Source organism: Telmatherina bonti (genome assembly GCF_933228915.1).
Source record: "Telmatherina bonti genome assembly, chromosome: 1".
NCBI lineage: Eukaryota > Metazoa > Chordata > Actinopteri > Atheriniformes > Telmatherinidae > Telmatherina > Telmatherina bonti.
In genome coordinates this window covers 34,580,854-34,607,904 of record NC_136619.1, presented here as the reverse complement: position 1 = coordinate 34,607,904, position 27,051 = coordinate 34,580,854, and the positions used below count along the sequence as shown (strand labels likewise).

Genomic DNA, 27,051 nt, shown 5'->3' with positions numbered 1-27,051 from the left:
GTCATGAGCAAAAAGTCCGACTGACTTGCAGCGTGAATGCAGTGTAACTGATATGCTTTATTTATTTAAAACCATTCAAAAAGGCAACCATGATAATATCTCATAATTTATGATCGCAGAAATGTACAGAAGACTCCGGCTTTGAGTACATTAACATGATTGTTTTGTTCTGGTGCATTAAAGACGAACGTTGACACTTTAGTTAATCCAACAGTTATGGATGAAGTCATACTGGACAAGTCATAAATATTATGTAAAATGGCAAAACCAATGTCATCATGGTGTTTCTAACATGGTGCGTAGGTGATGTTGAGGTTACTTTATTATCCCGACTGCTTTTTAAATGAGTTTGTTTACTGTTTACACTTGTTTTTTCTTTCTTTTTTTTTTTTTTTAAACAATCTAAGAAAGATTATATACTTAAAGTGCCATATTATTGTCTATTTTGTTTTGATCTTTTTTTTCTTTTTTTCTAAATGATTCATTGCCTTCTCCAACATTGCCATAAACCAAAGAAAACTTTCCTCGCTCCTTCCCTGGCTAGTTCTGATAAAACCTTTTTATAAAAGGTACTTTGCTTCAATACACACTTATTTTCAGAAGCAGAAACCACAGGTGTGCGAGTTGAATATGGTTCTTACAAATTCCTTTAAGTTGCTCACATTAGATCCAAGCACGCTGTAAAAACTGATTTTATGACTACAAGAGCAAGTACAAATTGGAGAACATTTTTTATACATGAGACCACAAAACTGCACATATGCACATTAGAAGTAATAAAGGATGGTATACAAAATAAATCAATAAAAGCAACAAACATTCAGCAAGTTGAAAAACAAAAACCGGTCTGAAGCAGCGTAGGGGTGAACAGGAAGGACAGACCCAAGCCCGATAACACACACTATTTAGACTGAAAACATCCCAGCATCCAAGTGTTCTCCTCAGCGACTGCATGTTGCTGCATGTTCAGAGAGAGGAGATGAAATTCCACATAAGGTGACTCCATAAGTCTGAGGGCTGATCAGACAGCGGTTACAGGCCAAAGAAAAGATTTTACAACTCTGAAAGATGATCCTTGCAGCAATCATGTTTTCCTTCTGCTGGACGACGGGGAGGCAAATAAAACAATTAGCGCAACACGCTAAAACAAACAGCACAATGCATTTAATCTGCATGTAGTCAAAGGAGTGTTGCTCGGTGAGGCTGGACTGCAGCGTTGAGCCAGGGACAACAATTTCCAGATATTCTTCTCTTTTTTTTCCCCTCCTCCTATTTGGTTGTTGCCCTCAGCCGCAGTCCCTCCTGCTGCTGTAATGAAATGGTCTCATTGAAACTAATGACAAGGCTGTGTGTTTTTTGTTTTTTTTTGCTTTTTCTTTTAAACAGAGTGCTATTGTTGGTGTAAATGTGGCCCTGAGTGTGAAAAGGGTAATGACAGGCTTGCCTCGAAGGAGGAGAGCTAAACAGGATTTCTCTTGTGGCTGTTAAGTTATTGATAAAAAAAGATAAAGCTGAAATCATTTTCCTTTGATATTTCATTGAACATAAGAGCTCATTTAAAGGCAAAGAAAACAAGTGTTTTCATGGACAAATCAAGCGTATACGCCACAGGAGAAGCAGCTTTTTTTTTTTATTTATGTGAACAATTACAAAGAAAAGGCATGATGTAGAAATTTGTCAAAAATAATTGTACACATTGTGTATCTTTTTAATGGGAGTTTAAACCAATATTTCTTATGCAAAAAGCAAATGCGAGTGAATAAACCAAAGACCGAGCCAACACTGGTAATAGGATCCAGCACAAATTAAGACCTGCTTTCAGAAAAGATCATTTGCCATGTTCCTCCTGAGCTTTTCCTCCAGCATCACTCTGCAGCTGATGGGACCAGCCCCTTCTTGGCACCCTGGTGGTAGTGACTCTCCAGCTTCCCTGTGAGACAGAGGGAGAGGAAGGGAAGGGAAGGGAAGGGAAGGGTGGGAGGGGAGAGAAGAGGAAGGGATGAATCAAAACACCATCAAAGGGACAGAATGACCTTTCTGAGAGCTCAAGGCCTGCTGATTACAGGCCGCCTCGGGTTGATGCACAGAGACAGGGAGATGATGAAGTAAAAGACCAATGAGACCTTTTATTCCACAGCAAAGCCAGATTAGGCGACGGCTTTTGTTAGCAATAAAATAAGGTGTAGTTGAATTTAATTAGACAGCACAGATGTAGATTTAGTGTGATCCAATCGCAACAAAAACTACACAAAAACAGACAGTATATACGAGCCAACTGATAAAAAAAACAAAACCAACAGAAACCAGCTGATAAAACTTGACTACAAGTACACAGATCTTGTAAATGATGAACAAGTAGGATACCTTCCACTTTAAATTAAGACAGTTTAGTCATCAGAGTTGTCATCACCTTCACACATGTTCTAATTAAACCCACCAAACAGGATAAGTGGCACTGTGGAAACATCATCCTTTATTTGACGGGTGTTGACAGATGCGTCATATCAATAATCAAATGCAGAAAACATGGTGGTCTGTTTGATGGTTCCAATGAAACAACCACTCTACAAGGATCACTTTTATGCTGGACTGTATTTCACTACTTGATTTCAAGGGAAAATATGAATTTTCCTACCAAATCTGAAAGGTTGTGCATGCTCTTACACACACACATATATATATATATATATATATATATATATATATATATATATATATATATATATATATATATATGAATGTGTGTGTGCATTGCTATTTATGTTATTCATGACTCTCCATTTCTGTATGATTATTTTGTTTCCACATTGGAAATCAACAGAAAATAAAGTTAATTTTCTACAGCCCTTTTCACATGCTGATTGGGCCTCACAGATGTAAAAAGAAAAAAGACATCAAGTTAGCGTGTTGCTGCTCATATTGGTAAATGACAGACACCATACAGAGGCAGATCTGTGAGGCATCAGTGCCTGCCATAACACACATCAAGCTGCTGTCATTCAATGATCTACTTAACAGCAACACTTAGCATTATATTCCAGGATGCAGGTTTACTGTCAGACACATGGAGCCTCTGTTACCTCCTCCCTCGACAGCTCAGAGACGCATCAGTGGCAGATCAACTTCCACCCTTACCCCGCTTTTATCTTTTCAAAGTTGACATGATTGCGTCACAAAGGAACATCCTGGCTTGAAAAGGATGATCTAAAAAACATTTAAAAAAAACAAAAAAAAACAAACATGTTTGGCATTTTGATATTGGGAAAAATAATAAAAAGAAGGAATAGTTAAAGTTACTGTACAGTAATCTGTCAGTGGTTGACAAGATGGTGTCATCAGCATAAGTGTTCATTTATAATCTGGGCTGGCGATTCAAAATGTTATTTAAGACGTTTATCTGCTGATAAGATAATGCGGTGGGAAAAGAAAAGTAGGAAAAGTAGAGAAAAGTGAAAAAGCAAAGTTTTACTGTCTTCCCAGTGAACTTCATTACTTTTGTTTCCAATGACACCAATGAAAACAAGGCTGCACTGAAGGGCTGGAGGTATGTTTTAGTGGGTCAACATGTGATCCACAATGTAGTAAATATTTCTTCTTAATGTTTTGTTACTTTAGTTATATCCTCATTTATTCTTATCATCATCTGTAGAATGTTTTTTAATACATTTAAACTTTGAACTGTGTTTCTTGAATTCTTATTTGTTGGAGTTGTGATCGCTTTCTGCACCTCACTGCAAAAGCAGAGCTTGTTTAGTTAAAAATGATCAAATATGCTGATGCAGCTTGTTCTGGAAATGACTTATGATCAATGACCTTGAAGATGTGAGGATGCAAACACTGATCTAACTAAATAAGAGGAAAATGTTGCTGCTGTTTATGTGGAATCTCTTGTTTTTTCACATCAAACTGTAACTCAAACTTCCGAGTCATTATACAGTAGATGGGTTCAGTCCATCAGCATGAAATGATTGTTTGTACAAAAAAATTGGAATTCTTCATGATTTAATTGGATACAGAATTGTATAATTATCACAAAAATGCAAAATCAAAGTTTATTAAAAAAAAAAAAAGTAAACAAAAGTATTTTCAAACCAATAAGCTGCAAAAACAATATTACTCAGCTAATACAATGTATGTCCTCTGATTAATTTAGGTTCTGATTGTGTTAAGAATACATTAAACAGCGGAGGGGGTATTGTGTTTTTATTGATCATGAACCAATAAGTATATTAACTAATTCTATTTAAGGGAATCGGCAGCGATAGTCTAATTACCTCTTAGTGGGGAATGTGACGTAAAAGAATCTGTTCATAATGAACAAGGAAATCTGGTGTCTGAGCATGTCCGCACCAGTGATGAATTCTCTCTTCTTTTACTCTTTTTTTATGCTTCTTGCTTTTGTTTTTTATTGTACAGAGTCCTTGTGTGTTTTGAAAGGCGTTTTTCAAATAAAATGTATTAATATTATTCTGTTATCAAGCTGTTCAGATCGTGTAGCCGGCTAACAGCACCTGCACAGCTGATTAGCAGACTGTCATTCTGAAGCTGTAAAAACCCACATCTTCTGTTAATTTCCATGCATGCATAACGTGGCGCTTACAAATTTCACATGATCCTCAGATGAGGACATTTGCAAAGATGAAACAGCTGAGAATCCGAAGGAGGGATTTTAGCAAGTTGCTATTTATACACATGCTTGTGGCTATGGTGTGTAAACAAAACCGTCGCAGCCGCTGACCAAAGCTGACCTCCTAATCTACCGTAACTACAACCTATCTCTGCCAATACAGCTTCCCCCAGTATTAATCATATTTCTCCATTAGAGCTTTTCCTCACAAGCTATGCTCTGGCACTTTGTCCTTTTCTGCAGAACAACCTCTGCGAGGTTTCGATAACCCGTGTCGACCCTGCCCTGAACTGCAAAACAAATAATAACCCTGTGTCTCACAGCCACACACAAGCCTCGTGTTTGTCAAACTGCAGTATTAGTGAGCTGAGGTGGAGGGGACAGGTGATGGTGGTGGTGTTGGGGGGGGGGTGATACGAGTGTGACAGGCAGGAGTGGTGATTGTCACTTGTGCTCTCTTTTCATGTTGTCACGTTATAGCTGAACTCTGTGGGTAGCAGCAGCATAAACAAGGTGTTTAGTAGAAGTGATGTTAGCTCACCATTTCCAAGCTGAACAGCTGTCAGTGTGTGTCTGCTCTGCCAGGAGAGAGCACCGCTTAGGCATAGAAACCCCTCCGGAATTTTCTTTGGCCGAATGCTGCCAAAGGGTTTCTCCAAGATTACTTTAATGATACATTCAGCCTAACTGGATTGTACGTTTAAAAGTTTTTTCTTTTGAAGAAAGATTTAAAAGACAAGGTCATGGGAGTAGATCCAGAGTAGCGTGTGAAGTAGGGGGAAATAAATATTAGATGGTAAGAGGGAAATAACTCTTATCATAAAAATCCTGAGATGTCAGCTGTACCCAGGAGAAGTCGGGAGGTGGAGTGTTGTTTTGCCAGTACAAGCAGACTTCTTCTTCTGGGAAGCGTGCTAACACTCCCAGTCGCTGAACTGCTTCTGTCCTCTCGTGCCTCGTTATGGCTGTTGTGCTGGAAGTAAGAGCTGGAATCGATACTGTGGAAAATTCGCAGCAGCAATTTTTCTTGTCACGACCCAGTGACATTTCTGTGAAATGTTGTGCATCAGCATACGTGCAAACAAACTGATTATCAGAGTCAAAACAAACAGTTAGAGAACGAGCACTTAGTCAGTGTCAGCACATTAGCCTCTCGTGAATACCTATCATAGTGAAAAATTCTTCATCTTCAAGGATAGCTAAGGGCTCTGCAATCTAAATGCAATGTGTATGAAGTTGTCATGCCTCATTGTAGAAGAATAATTGAAATACAGCATAGTAATGTCTGAGGAGGAAAGGAAATCATACCAACACTAACCAGCCAGGTTTTAAGGTACAACTCGATAGCAGTAGGTTGGACCCGCTTTCGTCTTCAGGACTGCTTTAATTAGTCATGGAATAGATTCAACAATGTGCTGGGAACATTCATCAGAGATTTTTGTCCATACTGACATGATATCATCATAAAACATCTCTCATTTTACATTGAGTTGCAGTTTCTACCACATCCCAAAGGTGCTCTAGTAGATTAGCATCTGGTGACTGCTGAGCTTATTGGAGTACAGTGACTCCATTGTCATGTTTAAGAAAGCTGCTGGAGATGATTTGAGCTTTGCGACATGGTGCATGGTCCAACTGGATGGAGCAATCAGATGATGGTACATTGCTTTGACAAAGGAATAGACACAGTCAGCTACACTTCTCAGGCTGTGGCACTAAATGATACACAGCTGGGCAGCTTTAGCTGAGGAGGGAGCGCAGTTAGCTCGTAACTGGAAAGTTGGGAGTTCAATTATGTGCCAGAGTGTCCTTGGGCAAGACGCGGAACCCTATATTGGCACCCGATGTGCCTATCGTGGTATGAGTGTGTATGTATGTCGCTTTGGATAAAAGCGTCTGCTAAATGACTGTAGAATAGAATAGCTGATACTAAGAAACCTAAAGTATCCCAAGAAACTACCATTACATTACACCAGCAATAGTATGAAGTGACATAATGGATCCTACCATCTGCATGTTGCTGAAATGAAGACTCTTCAGACCAGAAAAGTTTTTCTAATCTTCTATTGGTTAATCCTGTTGAATTCAAGCCTGAGTTTCTTGTTTTTATCTGACAGGAGTGACCCCCGGTGTGGTGCATCTGCTTTAAAGGGGTGCTATTATGGTATTTGGAGTTTTCTGAGCTTTCTACAGTGTTACAGTGTTGAATCCTCATCAGACATGTGAACGACACTGTTTTTTATCACCTAAATGCATATTTGAGTTTGAGTTCCAGCACTCTCTCCGTTCTCCGTTCGGTTTCCATGGCGACGAAAAACGCGTCGTTTTAGAGAGTTTTTTTCTAATTGGAAATCCTTGTGACGTCCCGGGGGATAAGGTTCGGTGATTGGTTACCTTCTACTGGTTAACAAGGGCATGTACAAATACGTCAGGCGGGTGGAAAACGTCGTATAAAGTTATTTCCAACGATGGCTGGTGAGTTTACCAAAGAGAGACATCCTGCTGCATTAGTTGCTGTGGGTTGCTGTTTTCCACTTCGTTTTCAGGGTCTGATTCAGGTTCCAACATGTAGGGCTGTATGCTATGTGTTGACATTGTATTATTTTTTTTTTTTATTGAGTTCATATTAGCCTAATCCTTCTGTTTATGAGATGACGGCAGAAGCAGGTGCGGTGCACGCTCCCTACGTAGTGCAGTGGCGGGAGGCGGGGCTTAATGCGGAAGAGTCTCAATCCACTCATTTTGCCCACAGGCTGATCTGACAGCCTATAGAGAGGGTCGGTCTGAAGTAAATAAAGCCATTTGTGACAATAACTTGATCAATCCCAGCCCTTCTGGTCTCAGAAATAAAAATAAATTAGCCTGAAATGCACATAATAGTTCCACTTTAAGGTTGGACGTGTTGTGTTCAGAGGTGGTATTCTGCATTAGTTGGTTGGAATCATTTAACTTTCTGTTGCCTGTCTATAATCTCCAACCAGTCTGTCAATTCTCCTGTGATCAACAGTGTATTTCAATTCAGACAACTGTAGCTCAGAGGATATTTCCCTTTTCAGACCATTCTCTGGAAACCCCTTGAGCTAGTTGTGTGTGAAAATCCCAGCAGATCAACAATTTCTGAAATACCCAGAACAGCCTGTCTGGCACCAACAAAGTTGCTGAAATCCCCTTCCTTCCCAGTTCTGAGACATGCTTTCAACTTCGGCAAGTTGTCATGTTCGCATGCCTAAATGTATTGAGCTGCTGGCATGTGATTGGTTGGTTAGCTACTTGTGTTGACAAGCGACCAGACAGGTGTATCTAATCAAGTGTCTGGTAAGTGCGTACATAATTTCTTTCCATGACTCTCAAGCTGCAGACACTGCTACAAGTTCTGCACTTAAAAAAAAAAATCCACTCATGAATCATTTAACCATCTGGAAGTAATACAACCAGCTGAGAATAGAACAGCGGTATATCAGTGTTTTATGGTGGAGGTGCCTATGTCCAGCTGGCACGGAGCAGCATTAGCATTTATTAAGTCATTGCCACCTGGTGAATCCGGGTTCAGTATTCACTCTTGTTTTGGCAATTCAATGTTTCTGCATCTGCAAAACCGTGAATCCTTTTTTTTTATAAATGTCACCGTTGAGTCCAATGGGTTCCTCTGTGACAAACCTCTGCCAAAATATATAATAAACCCCCACCCACTCACTCCACACACACACACACACACACACACACACACACACACACACACACACACACACACACGCACACACGCACACACACACACACACACACACACACAGAACTATGCTTGCATTTGAACCAATCTATCACTCAAAAAAACAAAACAAAAAAGCACAAGAAAAGTGGGAAGTGCCATTATCCAAACTTCTATAATATATTAAAGATGGATGGATGGATGGATGGATGGACGGACGGATGGATGGGTGGGTGGGTGGATGGATGGATGGAAGGATGGATGGGTGGATGCATGAATGAATGGATGGATGGATGGATGGGTGGATGGATGGACGGACGGAAAGACGGCAGGACGGACAGATGGACGGATGGATGGATGGGTGGATGCATGGATGGATGCATGGATGATGGATGAATGAATGGATGGATGGATGGGTGGATGCATGGATGGATGGGTGGATGCATGGATGGATGCATGGATGATGGATGAATGAATGGATGGATGGATGGGTGGATGCATGGATGGATGGGTGGATGCATGAATGAATGGATGGATGGATGGATGGATGGATGGATGAATGATGAATAGATGGATGGATGGATGGATGATGAATAGATGGATGGATGGATGGATGATGAATAGATGGATGGATGGATGGATGATGAATAGATGGATGGATGGATGGATGATCCTTGTATGAACAGAGTTATGTGTGCATTTGTAACGTCCCAGTTAGTTTGCATGCACACACATGGCAACCACATAAACTACCTTTTCTGCGGAAGGCTCCACTCCCTTCATTGCATTTGTTTCCTTTGTTTTGTTCTGGAAACTGAAACCATTCAACACATTCGGGGAGCTGAGCCCAGGACAGACAGAGTGTGATACAGCTACACCGAAGGACAGGGCAAACATCTGCTCGTACCACTCAGAAAGAAATTGCCCATCGCTGTGGAAACCTGCAACTGGCTCCTGACTTCATGCTGATGTGTGCAGGAGTTCATTCTTACAACAAAGAAGCTGTCAGTTTGTGTAGATGTGACAATTCCCATGATGTTTCTGTCTGACCAATCACCTTTTAGTGTTGTCTCAGCTTGCTTGAAACCTCAACCAAGGTGATGCTAAAAATAAAGCACCAGGTGCTATCCAAGAAGGAAAGCCAAAAGACAGGCGAGTCAAGCTGTTGCATGCAGGGAAAATGTTCCTTAACCGTGCTTGTGGCAGAAAGCTCTGCTTTTTTTTTTTTTTTCCCACACAGCACCGGTCACCATCATGGCTGAAACTACAGCACGACAGCAAACCTAAACGCTAAAAGGCTAGAGCATATGAGATGACAAACACTTTATCTTCAGATCACTCCTTGTGGATGCACAACTATGAACGTCTACTTTTACACAGACATGCCTCCACTGATACTATAATCAGGATTTATTTCTGTCAGCAGTGGGGGGAGAGATGCATTGACATTTTTCTGAAGTGGGGAGCTGGTACGCTGGAACACACACATCACTTCTTTAGTTTTGCAGCTGATTATCTAACAAGCTATATGAAAACAGCATGTTGCTTTGATGCAGTGTGAACAATTAAAGGTGAACATTGCTAACACAATGAAAGGGAAAGGGAAGGGGGGGTAATCATGGCGGTGTGATCTCAGATTGAATGGCTATTGAGCATTTACAATGCTTTAAAGTCAACGTTATTTTTTCCTTTTCTCCTGCAAAATGAAAAGCAACAGTTTAAGAAGTGCCCTTCAGGCTATTCTCTGAACTTATTAAAGTACATCCTGAAGCAAAAGCATGGAAAAAAATAATGAGGTTTGTGCCTCTAGCTCCTGACAACTAAGTACAACATGACGGAGCGCAGTGGCTGGGTCTAACAACAAGTCAGGCTCGCTATAATCACCAGCAAAGTCAATCCAGCAATGTTAAATATTCCATGTGTGAAAGCGACTTTTGTTAATGGCTCTGGAGCTGCTGAGCTGTCGCATTTCAAAATAGGTGCTGTGGAGTCGAGAGCTGGAGGGAGTGCAAGTGAAAGGGGGAAAGGGGGAGAAGGGGGTGTGGTGGAGAAGTGGGTGGAAAAAAACAGAGACAGCAAAAATGAGACACAAGGGATAAGGAGAAGAAGAAGTGAGATGAGAGCGAGAGTTGGGAAGGGGGGCGCGATAGAGGTGGAGAGAGGCAGAAACAGAAAGGCTGGACCATCGATTGGCTGAGATAATTTCCCATTGATTGCTGCACTGTTTGGAGATTGCTGGAGAGAGGTTTATTGCCCACACGCTGCAGCTGGGGAGAAGGCTATGAAATAAGCACAGGTTGTCTGCAGAGGGCCAGCTCCATCATCGAGACTGTAAAACACACACGCTGAGCTGCATAGACAATCACACATTCAGTCAACTTGGAAACTCTTCCTTCCATATTAACAATATGACTGCATGCATACTATTCCCATTACACATAATGGGAGAGCAGAGCTCATTGCTGATGTAAAGCGCTCGCACATAATCCCTTGAAAATCCAGGGGCAGCAGAGCAAAGAGTATTTATTAGATAGAAATAGAGGTCCACTGAATCCTCCCTGACATCAATAACATGCAGGTCCATCAGCTTCCTTGCAATAATAATCACAGGAATAATTGGCTGCTTGCTGTTGCTGTTTCTGTGAGAGCCGCCTACGCATCGTCAGATAAAAAGAAAAAGTACAAAAAGGACAACCTCTGGATTCTTATTGCATCTTTTTTTTAAATTATTATTATTATGAAAGGCCATTCTCAAAGCACCCGAATAATAAACCTGGACCAGCTCTGCATACACTTCAGGCTTTAACCACATGTTGACACAAATTCTGAAGACACACTGTGAGATGAGGAAATTACTTCGTGGCTACAAATGATGACACAGAAGGAGGAAGATAAAAATGGAGCACCGCCAGCGATGTGATCGACTGGAGCAACTTCAACAGTGTCTGTTTCAGGGACTCCCAATGGGAACCATCAATAACCCAACTCAAATCTGCTTTAAGAAAGTGATCCAGACAGAGAGAGAAGTTCAGAATGAAAAGCCCCAATGACATGGCAAGATGTACTGCTAGAATTTAGACGTAGTGACAATGAATAAATGGTATTTTGCAGATTTTTTTTTCTCCTTTTCTTTGTGCACCCGCTGCAAAGCCCGACTCTTCACCATGGAGACAAAAATCCCTAAAAACTGCTCAAAACCGTTTTTGTAAAATTTCTAAAGTTAATTTCAGAGTTGTACCTGATGTTTATCAATCCCATCTTCTGAGTGACCAGATATGATTTTCCAGCCCGAACTAACTCAATGACACGTCAAACTCCCAGGTCTTTACCTTTATGGGGCAAAAAAGAAAAAAAAGAAAAAAAAAAAGTGAAGCTTCAACTCAGCAGCCAGATGTTTCAAATCAAACAAATCTCTCAGTGTTTATGTGTTCTGCATTTTCGTCCTCGCCTGCTGTATAGCAAAACCGTATATATCTCAGTGAACACATACATGACAACATCAATTTCCTCCTGCTGAGCCTAATGTAAAACTGTTTTTGTTCAGAGAAAATCCCTGCTGTCAGTCAGCCAGGTGGAGACAGCTTGCTCGGGCACTCAAAGCTGATTCAGAGGAGAGAGGCGCTGAAACGAGGTTAAAAACTGCTCTGAAGAGCCCTCATGTTTTACTTTTAATGTGGAGTCCTGGTAACAGTCAGACTGGTTTTGATTTTTAAGGTGTTTTTAGATCCAAACCTCACCAGGTCCATTATTTTTTCTAAGCATGCCAACAGTCACAAGTGAATGTTGTCATTCTCAGTCCTCATCAGTTCACGTCAGCCTTTAAATGTCCCAAAATTCACAATTACTCATATTCAAACTAAATTCAGCTAATTTTCCATTATCAATGTTCATATATGCCATATGGACTGAATATACTGCACACACAGTTGTATGTTTCCTGGAGCTTCTTCTCTATTTATGCTAAATCCCACTCCTGTTTTGTTCTTGCAACCCATATGCTCATGCTTGCTCTGTGAAGAAATTCCAACTGCGACGTTACTGAAATATTTTAAGGATTTTTCAAGGAGATGCCATAGAGATCATCTTTACATCTATCTGGAATCTGTTCAGTTTTAGTGAAAACAGGAAAAAAAACATGGGGATGACCAAAGTAAGTAGGAAACATAATCGCGATGAAGAACTGTAAATGATGGAGCCATCTGTCCGCTATTTGTCTGGTAATTTTATCTGAAATGTAGAACTGGATCAGTGTGAAAAGCTACTGAGACTATGAAGTGTTGACAGTTCCACCAGAAGTGTGGCTAAAAGGTAAATTAGCAACTGCACCACCACTGCTGTTTCCAACAGTTACTGAAATAGCTGTGATGTAATGGTGCGTATTCATGGCATCATGTTTGTGACTGTGAGACGAACTCCAAATAAACCACATCCATTATCAGTCAGTCTGACTGCATGCATACAGGTACAGCTCGACTAGGTCCTCTATTTGGACCACTGCCCTTGTTCGAGAGATGGAGGGGGTTATCTGGCTTTTCCTGGTTCATCTGTGCGTCACTCACCAAAACAGCCGAGAGAGCATTTAGCTAACAGCAAATTAGCGCCATGTTAACTCCTCACCCTGGAGCGCTACTATGAGCTGTCTGCTTTACTTTTGCTTGTACCAGCCTTGCCTTCTTCTGTGTATTGACCAATGCCAGAGGTCAGGGACTGTGGATTAGGAGCAGAGTTTGACTCCAGTTAAACATCTGGAGTAATAACCAAGCAGTATTAGCATTAGCCTAGCATGTTTACATGTATTTTAAATGAACAGAAACATTCCTAACATTACAAAAAAAAGTACTAACTAATGTCCAAATCAAAAGTTTGGTGATTTTCTTTAATTTTAAATGTGGTGCCGATGCCCAGGGGATTGACCTGTGATAACTCAACTCCCACTCGGGGGTGGAAAATATACAATATGGCCACATGATATAAGAATATATCCTGATCCAAACAGAAAGAGCTCCGTCTAAACTAATGGTCTTCCAGCTGGTTTTCTGTTGTCTTCTGATCAAGTTTGGCCCTGAGAGCAGAAATGATGTAATGCTTAAATATTTACATACAGAAAGAGAAGGATATCACTTGCATGTGGAAATGCATTCAGGTGTTAATTGCTGCACTTGGAACTTTTCACTTGGGATCAGATTACCAAATGCTAATACCAGGAACGAGTGGGGTCTGAGGCTCTAAGGAACAGGCTATATCTGTCTTTGACTTAACAGTGTCAGCGCTTGTTGGTAGGTCAATGCGCCTTAAACGTTTCAGAGAAATCACACGCAGCAGTAGTATTTCCCATATTTCAGCCAGCCCATCAAGCATCCGATGATCTTGAGGGTGGAGTGAAAAGTCTCCCGGTTCATGACAGAACCAATCCCTCTTCTCTGAAGGCTCCATTCGGACTTCAGCTCAGGAACACAGCCCTTTTATCTTTGTTTCCTTATCTTGCTTTGCTCATACACCTCCAGCTGAAGTCATTCTGCATGTGAAACCAAGCTGACAGCCTCAAGCACTGCAGGAAAGTGGATGTGTACAAAACCCCCAGTAGCCAGGGGAGAGCAGAAAGAGGGGAGTGGGGGGAAAAACTGCCTGGATTCTCATCTTGCTGTTAGTCACACCTAATTTACATTCCCTTCCTGTGCTGCCGAGCGAGTGAATTTACAAGTGGATAGAGAAGGTGCTGTTTGAGACTTGTGCTGGCATGCTGTTTGCAAGGGGTTAGGCAGACGCATCAACCATACTTCCCACTGCAGTGAAAACAGTCTCTCCATCTCTGGGTCTGTCCAAACCTCCCTGCCTGAAGCTGTTTTCACAGACACTGAGGGGCTGTAATGGCTGAGTGATTTCTCCAACCAACAGTGCACCGTTGAGTTGGTTTAGTCACGCACATGACAGTTCGTCACAACTCGCCAGAGAGCCAGTGGCTGACAAGTCGGGGACAGTGAAGGTGGTGTTGGTTAATGGGTGAACGCGGAGCAGTGAGGCTATTTGGAGTAGTATACATTGAATGGTGCTTCTAAATAATTACTGGTTCAGATCCAACATGTTATATGTTTAAGTATAATCATTTTAAACAACCAGTAAATTCAACCTTTTATTACATAAATAAGCATTGAAAGCTGCTGAAAGCATTGAAAATATCAATGTCCTCCTCAACAACTACCAGCACTCAACTTTACACATGAGAAACAGATAAGGAATGAGAATGTTGTTAAACACGGTGCTCATCAGAGTTGTAATAATAATAGCTAACAACTACAGATTAACAAGCACTTAAAATACCCTTATACCTGCTTAAAGCTGCACTACAGTGTATGATCAATTGTTAATGCTAACAGAATGAATAACAGTGCTGCCAGTTAATTTTATGGCTTGTTAATGGCTTTATTGCAGTGTTAGTCATCTACATTTAAGCTGAAGCATTAGCATGTCAAGGAGGTTGCCATGGTAAAACAAAGAACACTGTGGCAGCAGCGGCATTAAACTAGTTAGGTCTTCTAAAGAGAAATTTACCATGTCAAAACGGTGACATAAACGCGGGGGTTATAACAATGTATGACAAGGTTACAAAGCCCAATCCTCAAGAGCTGCTATCAGGAAACATTTCTTTACTATACTTTACTATACCAACCAATTGAGCGTCTTGCTACCAGGCATCTGCAGAGCTGACTGACACGTAGATGAGGGCATTCAGTCGTGTGATTCAGATGTGTTGGAAAAGGGCTGCATCTACAAGTTGCAGGCTAGTAGCTCTTGAGGACCAGACTTGGGCACTCTTGATGTACAAAGTGTTGGAAATGACTTTTCCCCTGCATTTACTGTGAGCAAAAACGCTTCTGTATTCCCTTAAGTGTCTTCACTTCCTGCTGGCTAACTGTAGCCCTCTTAAAACAGACAGAAAAACCGGCTAACATCTGGCTCCTGAGTGCACTGGGTAAGTGTTTAATCAGCATTTAGTCTTGTGTCAAACATCTGAACAGTTCCAGTGGGCATTTGTTGGCTCAGATCAACATTACTGGTAAGTCAGCCTGTTTAAGCTCAATGGGAGTGCTGCGCTCTAGGCTGGAGGAGAGGACACAGCTCGCTTTTTATTGTTCTGTGTACTTGCAGGGGCAGTCAACCTAGCTAACTGTAAAGTTAGAGTTTGCATGGTTAAGACGTTCTTGAGAGCTGGAAAATGCATCATGTTTATGCTGTTTTTGGTTGTTCCAATAATTCAAAACACGAAACTCTATTCAGGGTTCCTGGTGAAGTCATAAAATAAGGGAGATTGAACCAAGAAGTTTATCAAAAGATGTTGAGAAAAGTGACTTGCATACCTTTTGTTATTACAGTGATCAGTTCTATAAAGATTTATCACTCACTTTACTTCAGTTGGTTTATGGTCCTCCTCTATTAACCTTTGCTATATAGTGGATAAGCTAAAGCTCAAGGTGCTGAAGCTGCTTTTCTTTTTTAAACTCATCAAGATTGTGGTTTGCAAGCAAGAAGCCGACGACAAACTAGTTATAAACCTCAGAGCTTTACCAATGCTTTCATCTTCTAGATATAGAAGCTCGCCTAAAGCACCAGATCGTATGAGGAATCAGGGAAATGGGGAACTCTGGGAAGTTAGCAGACGGGGAATTTCTCCAATTCAGTGCTTTAATTGTTCTTGGATAATGCATGACTATTTAAGACATTGCACGGTACCCTTATTTAATGTACTCAGTGTGGAAAAAGTGTGTCTACACTTTGAAAATATTCAGACATCTTGCATCTTCCTTAGACAGCATCAGCTCTTTTTTGCATGTTTGTAGTTCAGTTATCTAAGAAAGCCGTTCAGCTGAGCCTGTAGGGTAAATTTCAATGGACCTTTTTCTTAATTCATGCATATGTCCTTCATGCACGGAGAAAACTGCTTCTGGAGTGCAGAAAGCACAGCTGTAAAAAGAACTAGGTTATGTGCTCGTCTTTACTGAGGAAATTAGAGCAATGCTGGCATATTGATAGTTTAAATTGTCAAGAAAGAAGGCAGGCGTTTAGGGAATATATTTCATATATAAAACACCAGTGAGCAGTCTGGATTTGTGGGATCGGTGTGTAAAATGGAAAGTTGTGTCCTGACACCGGGTATGCACTGTTTTTAGAGTCATACTCTGAGAAGTAGTATTTACTGCATGTAATTCCAGTTCTTTGTATTTGGTAACCCTCACAGTACAGATAGTAAACAATCCACTACAAAGAATGGGAAATGACTAAGGGTGCAATCAAATCTGAATTATCTGCTAGACTCGGTCCAATTGGGGACTCACCTCAGTTCTAGGGGGATGCGTTCACGCTGCACTTTGGTCAAACAAGCCGAACCCTGAGAATAATATATCTCCCCATTATCATCGAAGGTGGTGCTGCACTAGTATGTAGCAAAAGAGGTCAAGACCCATGTTAAGAAGGAAACCCAGTTTCTTCCAGTTGCGAGTTAAACATGGAGCATAAAACTATCGCTGTTTTTTTTTTTTTTTTAAATTTTGTCTTCTGCAAGTATCCTGCAGAAATACACTGCAACAATATACGCAGTAGAACAGATGAGGCAGAGGACTCTTAATGCGATCCCTAAGTATTTACCCATAATGTAATACTACATCAAATACAGGAAGTGAGTTTCTTTTTGTAGTGCACTTCCTGTATTTGGTCGGCTTGAAGCAGATTGAGACCCGTGTTTGTAGGCGGACCGGCTCCGCTCCTTTGATCCCAGTCCGAATTTGTTTGCCGCATTAACAGCTCAATAAACGAAGCTGACTTTACGAGCAAACCCACTAGCATTCCAATCAAAAAGGTTGATGTAGATGTGCCCTTAAAGACACACTACAGAACTTCTGCCATTTTCCCCGTCATGTGCTCCCTATCGACGGCTACTTTGCCATCTATCTTGCATCCTACCTGACCCATTAGCGCTTTACAGCCAGCAAAAGACGCTCTTCCAAGACTCTATGTTGTCCCTTTCTTTCTTTTAATCTTCTTGAGTTTCGAAACGTTACGTTGCGTCCCAGACAAAAAAAAGTTGTATAGCATCAGTTTCTCAGCCTCGGGAAGCTGCTGGGTAGCAGCGGCTCTAGAAATGCACAAGAGATGTAACTATGTCATCAAACAAGACCAGGTTGCAGAGCTTTAAAAAGTTACGTAATGCGTCTTTAGATCCCTTAACCCCCTATCCTCAAGATTCAGATACAGTCTGCATAATTTTTTCAACTTTTGTAGTGATTTGATCCTGATTTTAGTCCCACTTCTCCTGCTTTTCACCTGAAAGCGCAACTACCCACTGCAAACAAAGCGACAGCTGCTTCTGCTCACCAGTTTACATGACCCAGCAGCAAAAGCAGTGATGCGAAAAAAATTTGGAAGAAGAATTCAGCCTGTTTCACTCCGAGATACCCCTGGCTTGACGGTACAGAAAGCAGACATGACTCGGAGGTTATGAATCTGTAAAATTTACGCTGTTGAGTCATGAAGACTGTTATTCAGCTTGTCAGAGGCAGACTCCTGGAAAGTATTTTAGTATTAGTAATTAACACAAAACTTCTGGTGGGAACATTTTTTAAATCTCCCCATTATTGTTTTACTGCAAATAAATTAAATGTTAAGCCATAAATATTTAGTGTTTAAATGTTTTGTACATGGAAGCCTGGATAGCAATAACTAACTTCTTACAGCACAGAGGTTTGCAAAAAATACACTGGTTTTATGGAGGGAAATAGACCTGTTAGCAGTAATCAATCTAACTGCATCAGCATGAAGTGAGTTTTACAGCGGTGTCACACAGTATACCTACTGATTTGAAGCCAGAGGCTATTTGGCGTGTCAAAATAAATACATCCACCTACGCTAAATGGGACAGTGGTTAAGTTAAAACTTCTGATCTTAAATGCTATGTCTAATTATGGTCACAACATAGTTACAAACTCAATGCTAAGTGTTGTAATTCAAAATGACTTTTTCTCCTGCAATGACATGGCTCCAGTAATCACTTTTGCTTCCCTCTTGACCTACATTCACACTGCAAACATACATGATAAAGAACTTGCCAACAGTAGCTTAATTTCCTGTGGAACGAGACAACCAGGCGGGTTCGTCTCATGTTTGAGCAGTTCAAAGTCTGTCAGCCAAACAACATTAGATGTGAATGGACTGTCAAAAAGAGACAAGCAAACTGAAAGTTCATTGCATCTACTTAGTCCTCTGGAAATCAGTAATGAATGTTTCAAAGATTGCTCGAAGCTCAGTTCTGCCAGCTTAAGAAATTAACATTCACTGAATTTTTGTTTTGAAGCTTTTACTAATATTTCACTGGTGTTTCTGCCCTATACATTCCCAAAAGGCAAAATTAAAGCAGTACAAATACATTATTTAAATGTTGAAAGCTTTGTAACTGCCTGAGACTTCAGTCATAATGAAACAAGCTGCTCATATACTAAATGTGGGTTGTAGAGGAGACAGTTGCTATGTTTACATGGAAGTTTTAATTCCTGTTTAATAAAAGTTAATTCCGATTTAAACTGATGAAAAATGACCGTGTAAAGACTTAATTCCTAATGCTAATTTCTATTCAGAAATAAACTTAATGTTTATTTACTTAATTTACTCACATTTATTTACTTAATGTGAGTGGCTGGTTTATTCGCATTTTTATTCCGAACTATTTAATTCCTCTGTCATGTAAACCTTCATTCCACTCTAAGTTCATTCTGGTTGTTGTGCACATGCTTGTTACCTTGTCCTGTCCCGATGACGCGCGTTATTTTGCCTCCTGTGTTCGGTGGTCTATCTTTCTTCTCCTCTGTTACTGCAAAATGGGAAGTATTATGCTCGTATTGAGCTGGTACTTCAAATTTATAATAAAAATAACGGCGAATCTGGTACTTATTATGTAGTTTTTACAAGTTATGACTGAAAAGACGAGAAACAGGGAGGCAACTTTGTTTATTTCCGGTATACGTCATACGTCACCCTCTGTCCAATCAGAACCCTTCACAACCCGCCGCTGTAAAGATTAATCAAGTAGGGACGTGTTTCATGTAAACCTTCATTCAGAATTATCTTCATGTAAACTTGTGGGATAATACGTAAATTCTGAATGATTTAATTCCAAATTATTAATTTCTGAATTAAAAAACATAATGTAACCTTACCCAGTGTAACTTTGGAAGATGAACAATTGCATGTGACCCAACAGTGAGTCTTTCTGAAACTGTCACCCATCGCAAGCAGCTTCATTGTTTTATGACCAAATATAAGCCTTGATTATCCTCCCAGCAGCAGCTTTTCATTAATTTCACCGTTAGATAGGTTGCGTCTGACTTTCAGTCATTTAAAACAGTCATTGCGAAAACACATAAATGAATGAAATGACAAATGCTTTAAATTGAGATAAAAAAACAAACAAACAAAAAAACACTGAAAACTACTTTAAAAGGAGCAGCATGTAACAAAAATGAAAAACACACCAAATAAATAGTATCAACTCATCATGGAATCACAAATCAGTAAAAATCTCATGGGGTTCCTCACAGATACATTTTAGGACCCCTGCACTTCATAGTTTAATAAAAGATTTAGTGAACATTTCAAACATTTTTTGAGCATCATTTCCTAATAGTAACCATATAACACGTATTAAAACCACAGTGAAATGATTAAGACGAAATGAGAATATTACAGTAATATATAGTATGGAGGCTTTGATCGCTTAAGACATGCAAACCGTGACAAAAAGCCTGAAGCACGAGCTAACTTGCTTGATTAAAACCAGCTGGACTGCTTGTGATACATCTGTGTGTGCAGTTTGTTTCTAGTAATGTATGTTTACGGTCTTTTATCTTTAACACCAAGGTTCTGACAGTGGCAGAAAGTGTCTTCATTCCCTGCACATCTTTTATCTGTTGTACACTGCACCATAATCATGTTATAAAGAAAATATTTGAAAGAAATTATTTAAAGTTTTGTTTAAATTTGCTCACCTAACAGCGTCTACAGATTGATATTCACTATGGAGGCAATGTGTTACATATCCTACTCTGTCACATCACTGATGTCTGATCCTTTCTACTTAATTGTATAATTAGTTAAACACCACAAGATTCAAAGAAACACTGGCACTGGTTGCATAAGAACAGTTACTGGGAAGTCTATAATCACTCAACAGGAAAGTTTATCAGTAACTGGGATCTGGTTGGGCTAATGTACTGCAACAGAGAGAGTGAGATTCACCTGCGGCCAGGACTGATTCTTGAAAAACACGATCAGAGCACCACAGATTATCTATCACCCGTCTTATGGGCGCTTACAATACGACGCCGGCTGCTGCGCAACCGTCATTTACAGAGAGGAATGGAGCTCAGCAGTGCAGAGAAACACCAAGGGAATTACTCACATATTGTAACATATTTCTTCTAATCACCAGCAGATATCTTGTAAACGCAGCTCTGAATTTCACAACAAAAACTCTGGAAAATTTCAGAGCGATTACATTTGGACTTTTCATCACTTCGTGTTGCCCTTTGGCGGGAACTCTGGAGAGGCTTTATGTGGTGTGAAAAGCAGCACATGGTTTCATTATTTATCCTTTCAAGTGGATTGTCTCATCAAGACCACCGGGTTCTGATTTTCATTCACAGAAAAGTCGGCTGAATACAACATGAGCGGTGCAGATGAGAATGAAATGCTTGCTGTGCAATCCATCACACGCTGTTTAAAGCATAAACATACTGAGAGATCATGTGCAGGGACTCTTTTTTTTTTTTTTTTTTTTTTTAAAAAAAACAAGACCTTTTCAGCTTCCCAGAACAAAAATGTGTTGAAGCAATAAGATCCAGAAGAGTAAAGACTTCTGGGATCTTGTTCGTACAGAATTTATCCACCTTATAGATCTAATATTAAGGTTTAGGCTTAAAGCTACGCTAATAGACATGACTGATGTTCTCCAGCAACCTTAACATCTCTTTGACTTCCATTACATGTGAAAACTTTTTCCTAAAACACAAATAAAAATTGATTGAATGTAACAACAGATATTGGCTTTCAAAAAATAAAAATTTAAATTAACGAGGAAATAAGTCGCAAACACGATTAAACCTTTAAAAGCTGAAAAAAGAAAAGATTAATCAGCTAACAAAGGCCACTATGGGTTGATATTTGTTAGTGGCCGTGTGTAATACTGAACTCATGGATGGACTCGGGGAATATATTGGCCTTCTGTTTTGCATTTTCATTTTCCACTTCCCCTATATCACTATACTCCATTATCTATTAACCATGAAGGCACACAGTGAACCACAAAGAGGAACTTAGAGGCCACAATGGACACATCCAAGGCTAGTTTTAGCCAAGCTGAACTACTAAGAATTCTGCCAGATAATTAACTATGTCCAAGTTAATACTGATCTTTAAATGATTTAATAGAAAAAGGTGAATATATATTTCTTTGAACGAAACTACATAATCATCAGAATGGGTAGATCCAGCTCCAATAATACACAAGGGAAAATATGAAAAGACTGTGCTCAGGGTTGCCAGCATCTCTCTTAACTCAGTATTAAAATGATATAATATAATGAGCAATTAATAGTTTGGAAGGTGGGAATAAAATATTCCATGTGTTCAGATAAAATGCCATGAATCTCCTGCTGGAGTTCGTCTCGTGTCAGATGGAAGCAAAGCCGCCGTTTGTATGATTTTATGCAGCAGAATATTTTATGGGATCTTGTGACAATTTGTCTTTTGTACTCTGAGAAAAGGGTCGAGCAGCATTTTCATTAGAGGGCTATAAAACCTACAGTTAAAGACATCAAATATCCACATCAACTTAACCCTTTAAAGCCCCAACAATGACAAAAATTGTTAGGAAGGACTTTTTTTCTTTTAAAATATGAGGTCTTATTTGGCACTTTAACAAAATGTAACAAAAAAATGAACAATTTTCCGGGGGATATTTACCATTTATAACCATGGGATTTGTTGAAATCATACCACGTTTCAAAAAGCTGTTATAAAGGCAATTTATAGATAAAGTCAAATTCAATCAATTAATTATAGACTAATTTAAAGTAATCCAATTATAATCCATCAATTTCAACACCTGCTGTATCCTATTCATAATATCGGTGGGGCTGGAGCCCACCTTATCCAGACACTACTCCATCCCCGGACCCCAGCTAAAATTCAATAAAATCACATTTATAATAATTCAGATTAGTCCAGATCACTATCATTGTGTTTATAAGATACCAATCCATAAGATTCTACCAAGCTAGGATCAGATCTTTTGTTCAACTTAAGCCCCTCATAAAAAAAATCCCTTTGTGTCTAAACCTTAACAAATCAACAGTAACTGGGATGCACCAGATAACCCCCCCCTTCTCCTCCTCAACTTTTAGTCTGTGTCTCTTTAACTGAAACATCAGTAAATAAATGTGATAGATGGTAAACTTCTTGAAGATGAACATCTGGCTTGACACTGAAAAGAGGAAATGATATCTTGGGGATCCATCTACACCAGGAGCAGCCCCACTAAGGACCCCAGGGGGAAATCACCTACAGAAACCACCCAAAGGCGGGCAAGGTAGGAGTCCACACATCCAGGCCTGCAGTAGGAAATTCCACCAATCACCCCGAGCAAAACAGCTGCTAATAAAATCTAGTACCGTATTAAAGCTTCACACCACCGATGAAGGAGCGCTTACAAGAGTGAAAATGAGGGCAGTCATCCAGAAGATGTTTTATTCTTTCCACATTAGCTTCTATCACATCATCTTGTTAGAACAATGTTTTGTCACCAAAACCCAAAACAAGCATCGACTTCAAACAGTCTAAAAGCCCCGTCGATGCCAGTTGTTCAAACAGCTGTCAAGTCTCAGCTAATTGGAAAGGGAGAAATTTTCCTATAAAAAAACAAACTGCTAATTACACCTAGACGACAATGTTGATCCAGCAAAGCGCCGCGGTGTGAAATGCCAAAAACAAACACCAGATCCAGAATTTCACATGCGAATATGTGCTGCTTGTTGTTGCTTTTTATGGCGGAGATCTGGTTGGCACCGCCGCCCCACTGCAAAGTGGTCCTTGGTTTGAACTGCAGTTGGAGAGGAGGAGGGGAGGGTTCCTCTCTAGCTTCTCTCTGATAATCTGCCTTCCTACCACTGTCCAAACACATGCATGATAGAGTAATTGGACACTAAATTCTCCCTAGGATTGAGTGTTAGCATTGTGAATGGTTGTGTGTGTCTCTGCCTTGGCTCTGTGATGGACTAGCAACCAGTCCACAGTGTACTCTTCTTCTTGCCTGCTAATTGCTGGGACAGGATCCAGTCAAGCCCCCCCCCAACGTTTTTTTTTTTATTAACAGAAACAAAACAAAACCTGAAAAAAATATGATTTTGAACATGTCTAAATTCCTCATGGTGCACATAGCCACTGAGAAACCATTAGAAAATACACACATACACACACACACAAAACCTGCAAAATCCTACGGAGACAACATCTAAATGTCCTTTATGCCTAATTATAGACCAACTGAGTGTGATATGTATAGTCTTTGCATTTTATTCCTGCTTTGCCTCCCCATCTCTGCTTCTTCATTTATAATTCAGCCTCTAGAGACATGAAAACCTCTTGTCAGGCTTCACACACTCTGCTGCCGAGGGCTTTGCAAACCTACTCAAATCCTCAGTAGCCACAATGTCAAAGGGACAAAATATAAAGAGTAGCCTACTTTTCTACAGCCGCAATGGGACTCTGCAAAGGTGAATACAGCCATGTTATTAAAGAGGGCCCTTATAGCCTAAAGCGGCCTTGGCCACATCTAATTAGAATGTAAATGTAGTGTGGGCTGGGGATGGATCACAGAGGATAGACATTGGCATTTAGATTATGCTGAGACTAGATTACTGATGACACTGTGTGTTGGTGAGATAGCCTTTTAGAGTGCGGCTTGGCAACTGACTAATTGTGTTTCACCACTTGCAATGTAAGCCAATGGCATTCTATTGCTGGTAATTAACTAAAGAAAGAGGAGTAGATTGGTGCATGTGCACGATGCACACAATCTGGGACACCACCAAGACAAAAACACACAAAAGGTAAGAGTATGTGTAAGCAAATGCACACACTCCGGCAATCTTCCACCTCTTGTACTTTGTACGAGATTGAAAGAATGATGCGCTTCTTTGCACTAAGCTCAGGCTTCAAGCTGCTCAGAAGAAATCCTCTCACCTCCCGACGATTCCTCATCGAGGGCAGATGCCATGAATAGAGCAGCTAAGACCAAACAGAAAACCAAAGGCGGAGTGGAAGGCAGCAGAAAGAGGAGAGGGGGAGAGTGGAGAGAACAGAGAGGAAGGGAGGGAGGGTGAGTACATGGAAAGGGAGAGAGCAGAATGGAATAAATTGAAGCTGATCTGGTGCTCTGCATTCTGAGGAGGTTGGATTTGCATATCTGTGCAGCGGTGCAGAGGGAGAAATGTGTCGGTGCTGACAGCAAGCTGAATATCTTAAACCTCCGCTGACACCCCTGCAAGCACTCTCTCCTCACACACTCTGCTACATGGTCTCACAAAAAGCACACGCGCGCGCACACAAATACACACTGTGAGAAGGGTGCGCGGACGTGCGCGCTCATACAAAGACACACACACACACACGCTAGATTTAAGGTCAGGAGATGGGAAGCTTTGTGCATTGCTTTGTTCCTGCACTGTGATGTATAGTAGCGCTTGTTGTTTAACAGTCAGCTCAAGTGCAAGACTCATCTCTGGGGAAGGGATCCAGTGAGGCAGGCCATTCACTGCTGCCACTCACATGCAGAACTATTCATTCCTCTCTGAGAGTGCATATGCTGGTATTATCCTCATGTCTGTGCATGAAAGATTTTAAAAAATCAGCTATCAATAATATGCACATATTTACAAAATATGTTTCCTCTTATGATGGCTGTAAGTCATCTTTAGCAGACGACTATTTGTCATACAAATAATTACATCAATGCTTGTCTGTTTTTTATATATCCTAAAACGAGGTTCATAATTAATCAAACCCTTATTCATTAAAATAATTCATGGAAAATGAATACAAACACAGGAATAAAGATGTGTGGATTAAATTGTTTGCATATGTATATAAGCTGTAAAGCATCAGGCTTCTAGAGAAACAAAAAAAAGAAAAAACACTAAACACTCATGTCAATCACTTCCAGCTCTGCTAAGATAAGAAAATTGAGAAACCATTTATTAAGCTCGGTGTGCAGGATGATGCACATATAAGTCTATTTGAGCTGTTTGATCTTTCTGTTTTGCTGTTGTTGGTCAGGTGTAATGACGTGCAGCTGATGTACATATATAAAAACCCATAAAATGGGACTGAATGTGGAAAGCTCAATGGTACAAATACAAACAACTAAACTAAAACATGATTTATCATGAGCTGTGTGAAGCTACATAATTAAAGGCAGAATAACTTGTCTACTTATTGATTCGTTTTCTACACCCGCTTTATCTTATTCAGGTTAAGTGAGCACTTATCTTTGAGCTTCAGACCTGAGGCGACGGTGGTTGAGGAGAACCCGCCACAAAAGCTGGATGATTGCCACATTTAACTTTCCATCTATACATAAAATAAATCTCTGTATGATTTTTTCAGATTATTTCTAGTGTGACGTAGTAACTCCCTGCAGGTTGCCTGTCAAACCCATGACTGACTTCAGGAAGTCACCAGGCCCAAGAGCAACAGTTCTGCGTAATAATGTGTTAATTAGTGAGCCTTGGAGGTAGTAGAAGGAGGAATTTGTTCCCTTTGGATAGAACCAGACTGGCTCATTTCCCTTGCCAGTCTTTATGCAAACTAAACTAATGGGCCTTCAGCTCCAGCTTTATATTTTATGGGTGGATAAAAACACACACACACACACACACACACACACACACACACACACACACACACACACACACACACACACACACACACACACAGTAAAACAACAATCTGTAGAAGTGACTCTTGACAAAGAAGGAAATAATTAAATTTCCAGACAATCTTAACACATTCCTAAGAAGCAAAAGTTGGATCTTAGCTCTATTTTTAAAACAAAACAAAACAAAAAAAAACCAAGGACACTTTAGTCACCAGAACAACCCTGAACAAATTGGTCTCCATCAAAGTATAACTTTGTTTATGGAGCTTATAAACAATTTATAATCCTTACAGAAGACAGAGTATGTCACTGCATACATACAGGTCAATGACTGGCCTACTTTCTCTGTCCAATTTAATTTTCTTCATTCGAAAAACCCTCAAAATATATAAAACAGAACAAGTTTGTCTCCTGCTTTCCCTACTTCATTTTTCCCAAACATTTTAGTTTTTGGTTATTTTTCTGCTTTTAGAAGCGTCAAAACATCAACGTCTAACCATGATTTTTATTTGAGTAACTTACAATCACCTAAACTCCATTTAAATATACACTTTGCCCTATTTGGCATAATTTCTAACATGTTTTACATTCATTTCCAAAATTATGAAACATTTGCCCATACAGAATTCAAAATACTTGTTCGACAGACTTTCCTCAGTTTGTTTACATCATGCTTTGTATCTGCAGAGTCCTCTTCATAGGATTACATGAGATTCACATAAAACCAATGCAGGTTTTCTGCAG

At 40.1% G+C, this 27,051-nt stretch overlaps 1 protein-coding gene across 1 annotated transcript in view; it reads right to left on the bottom strand.

Annotated features, from left to right (window-relative positions):
* Nucleotides 1-1,625: 1,625 nt before the first annotated feature.
* Nucleotides 1,626-27,051, bottom strand: part of trip4 (thyroid hormone receptor interactor 4) — a 116,621-nt gene continuing 91,195 nt past the window's right edge. The window contains exon 13 of the mRNA XM_079241422.1: nucleotides 1,626-1,930. Within this exon, the coding sequence (XP_079097548.1) occupies nucleotides 1,866-1,930 (65 nt within the window). The 3' untranslated portion in view covers nucleotides 1,626-1,865. The remainder of the gene's footprint in view (nucleotides 1,931-27,051) is intronic.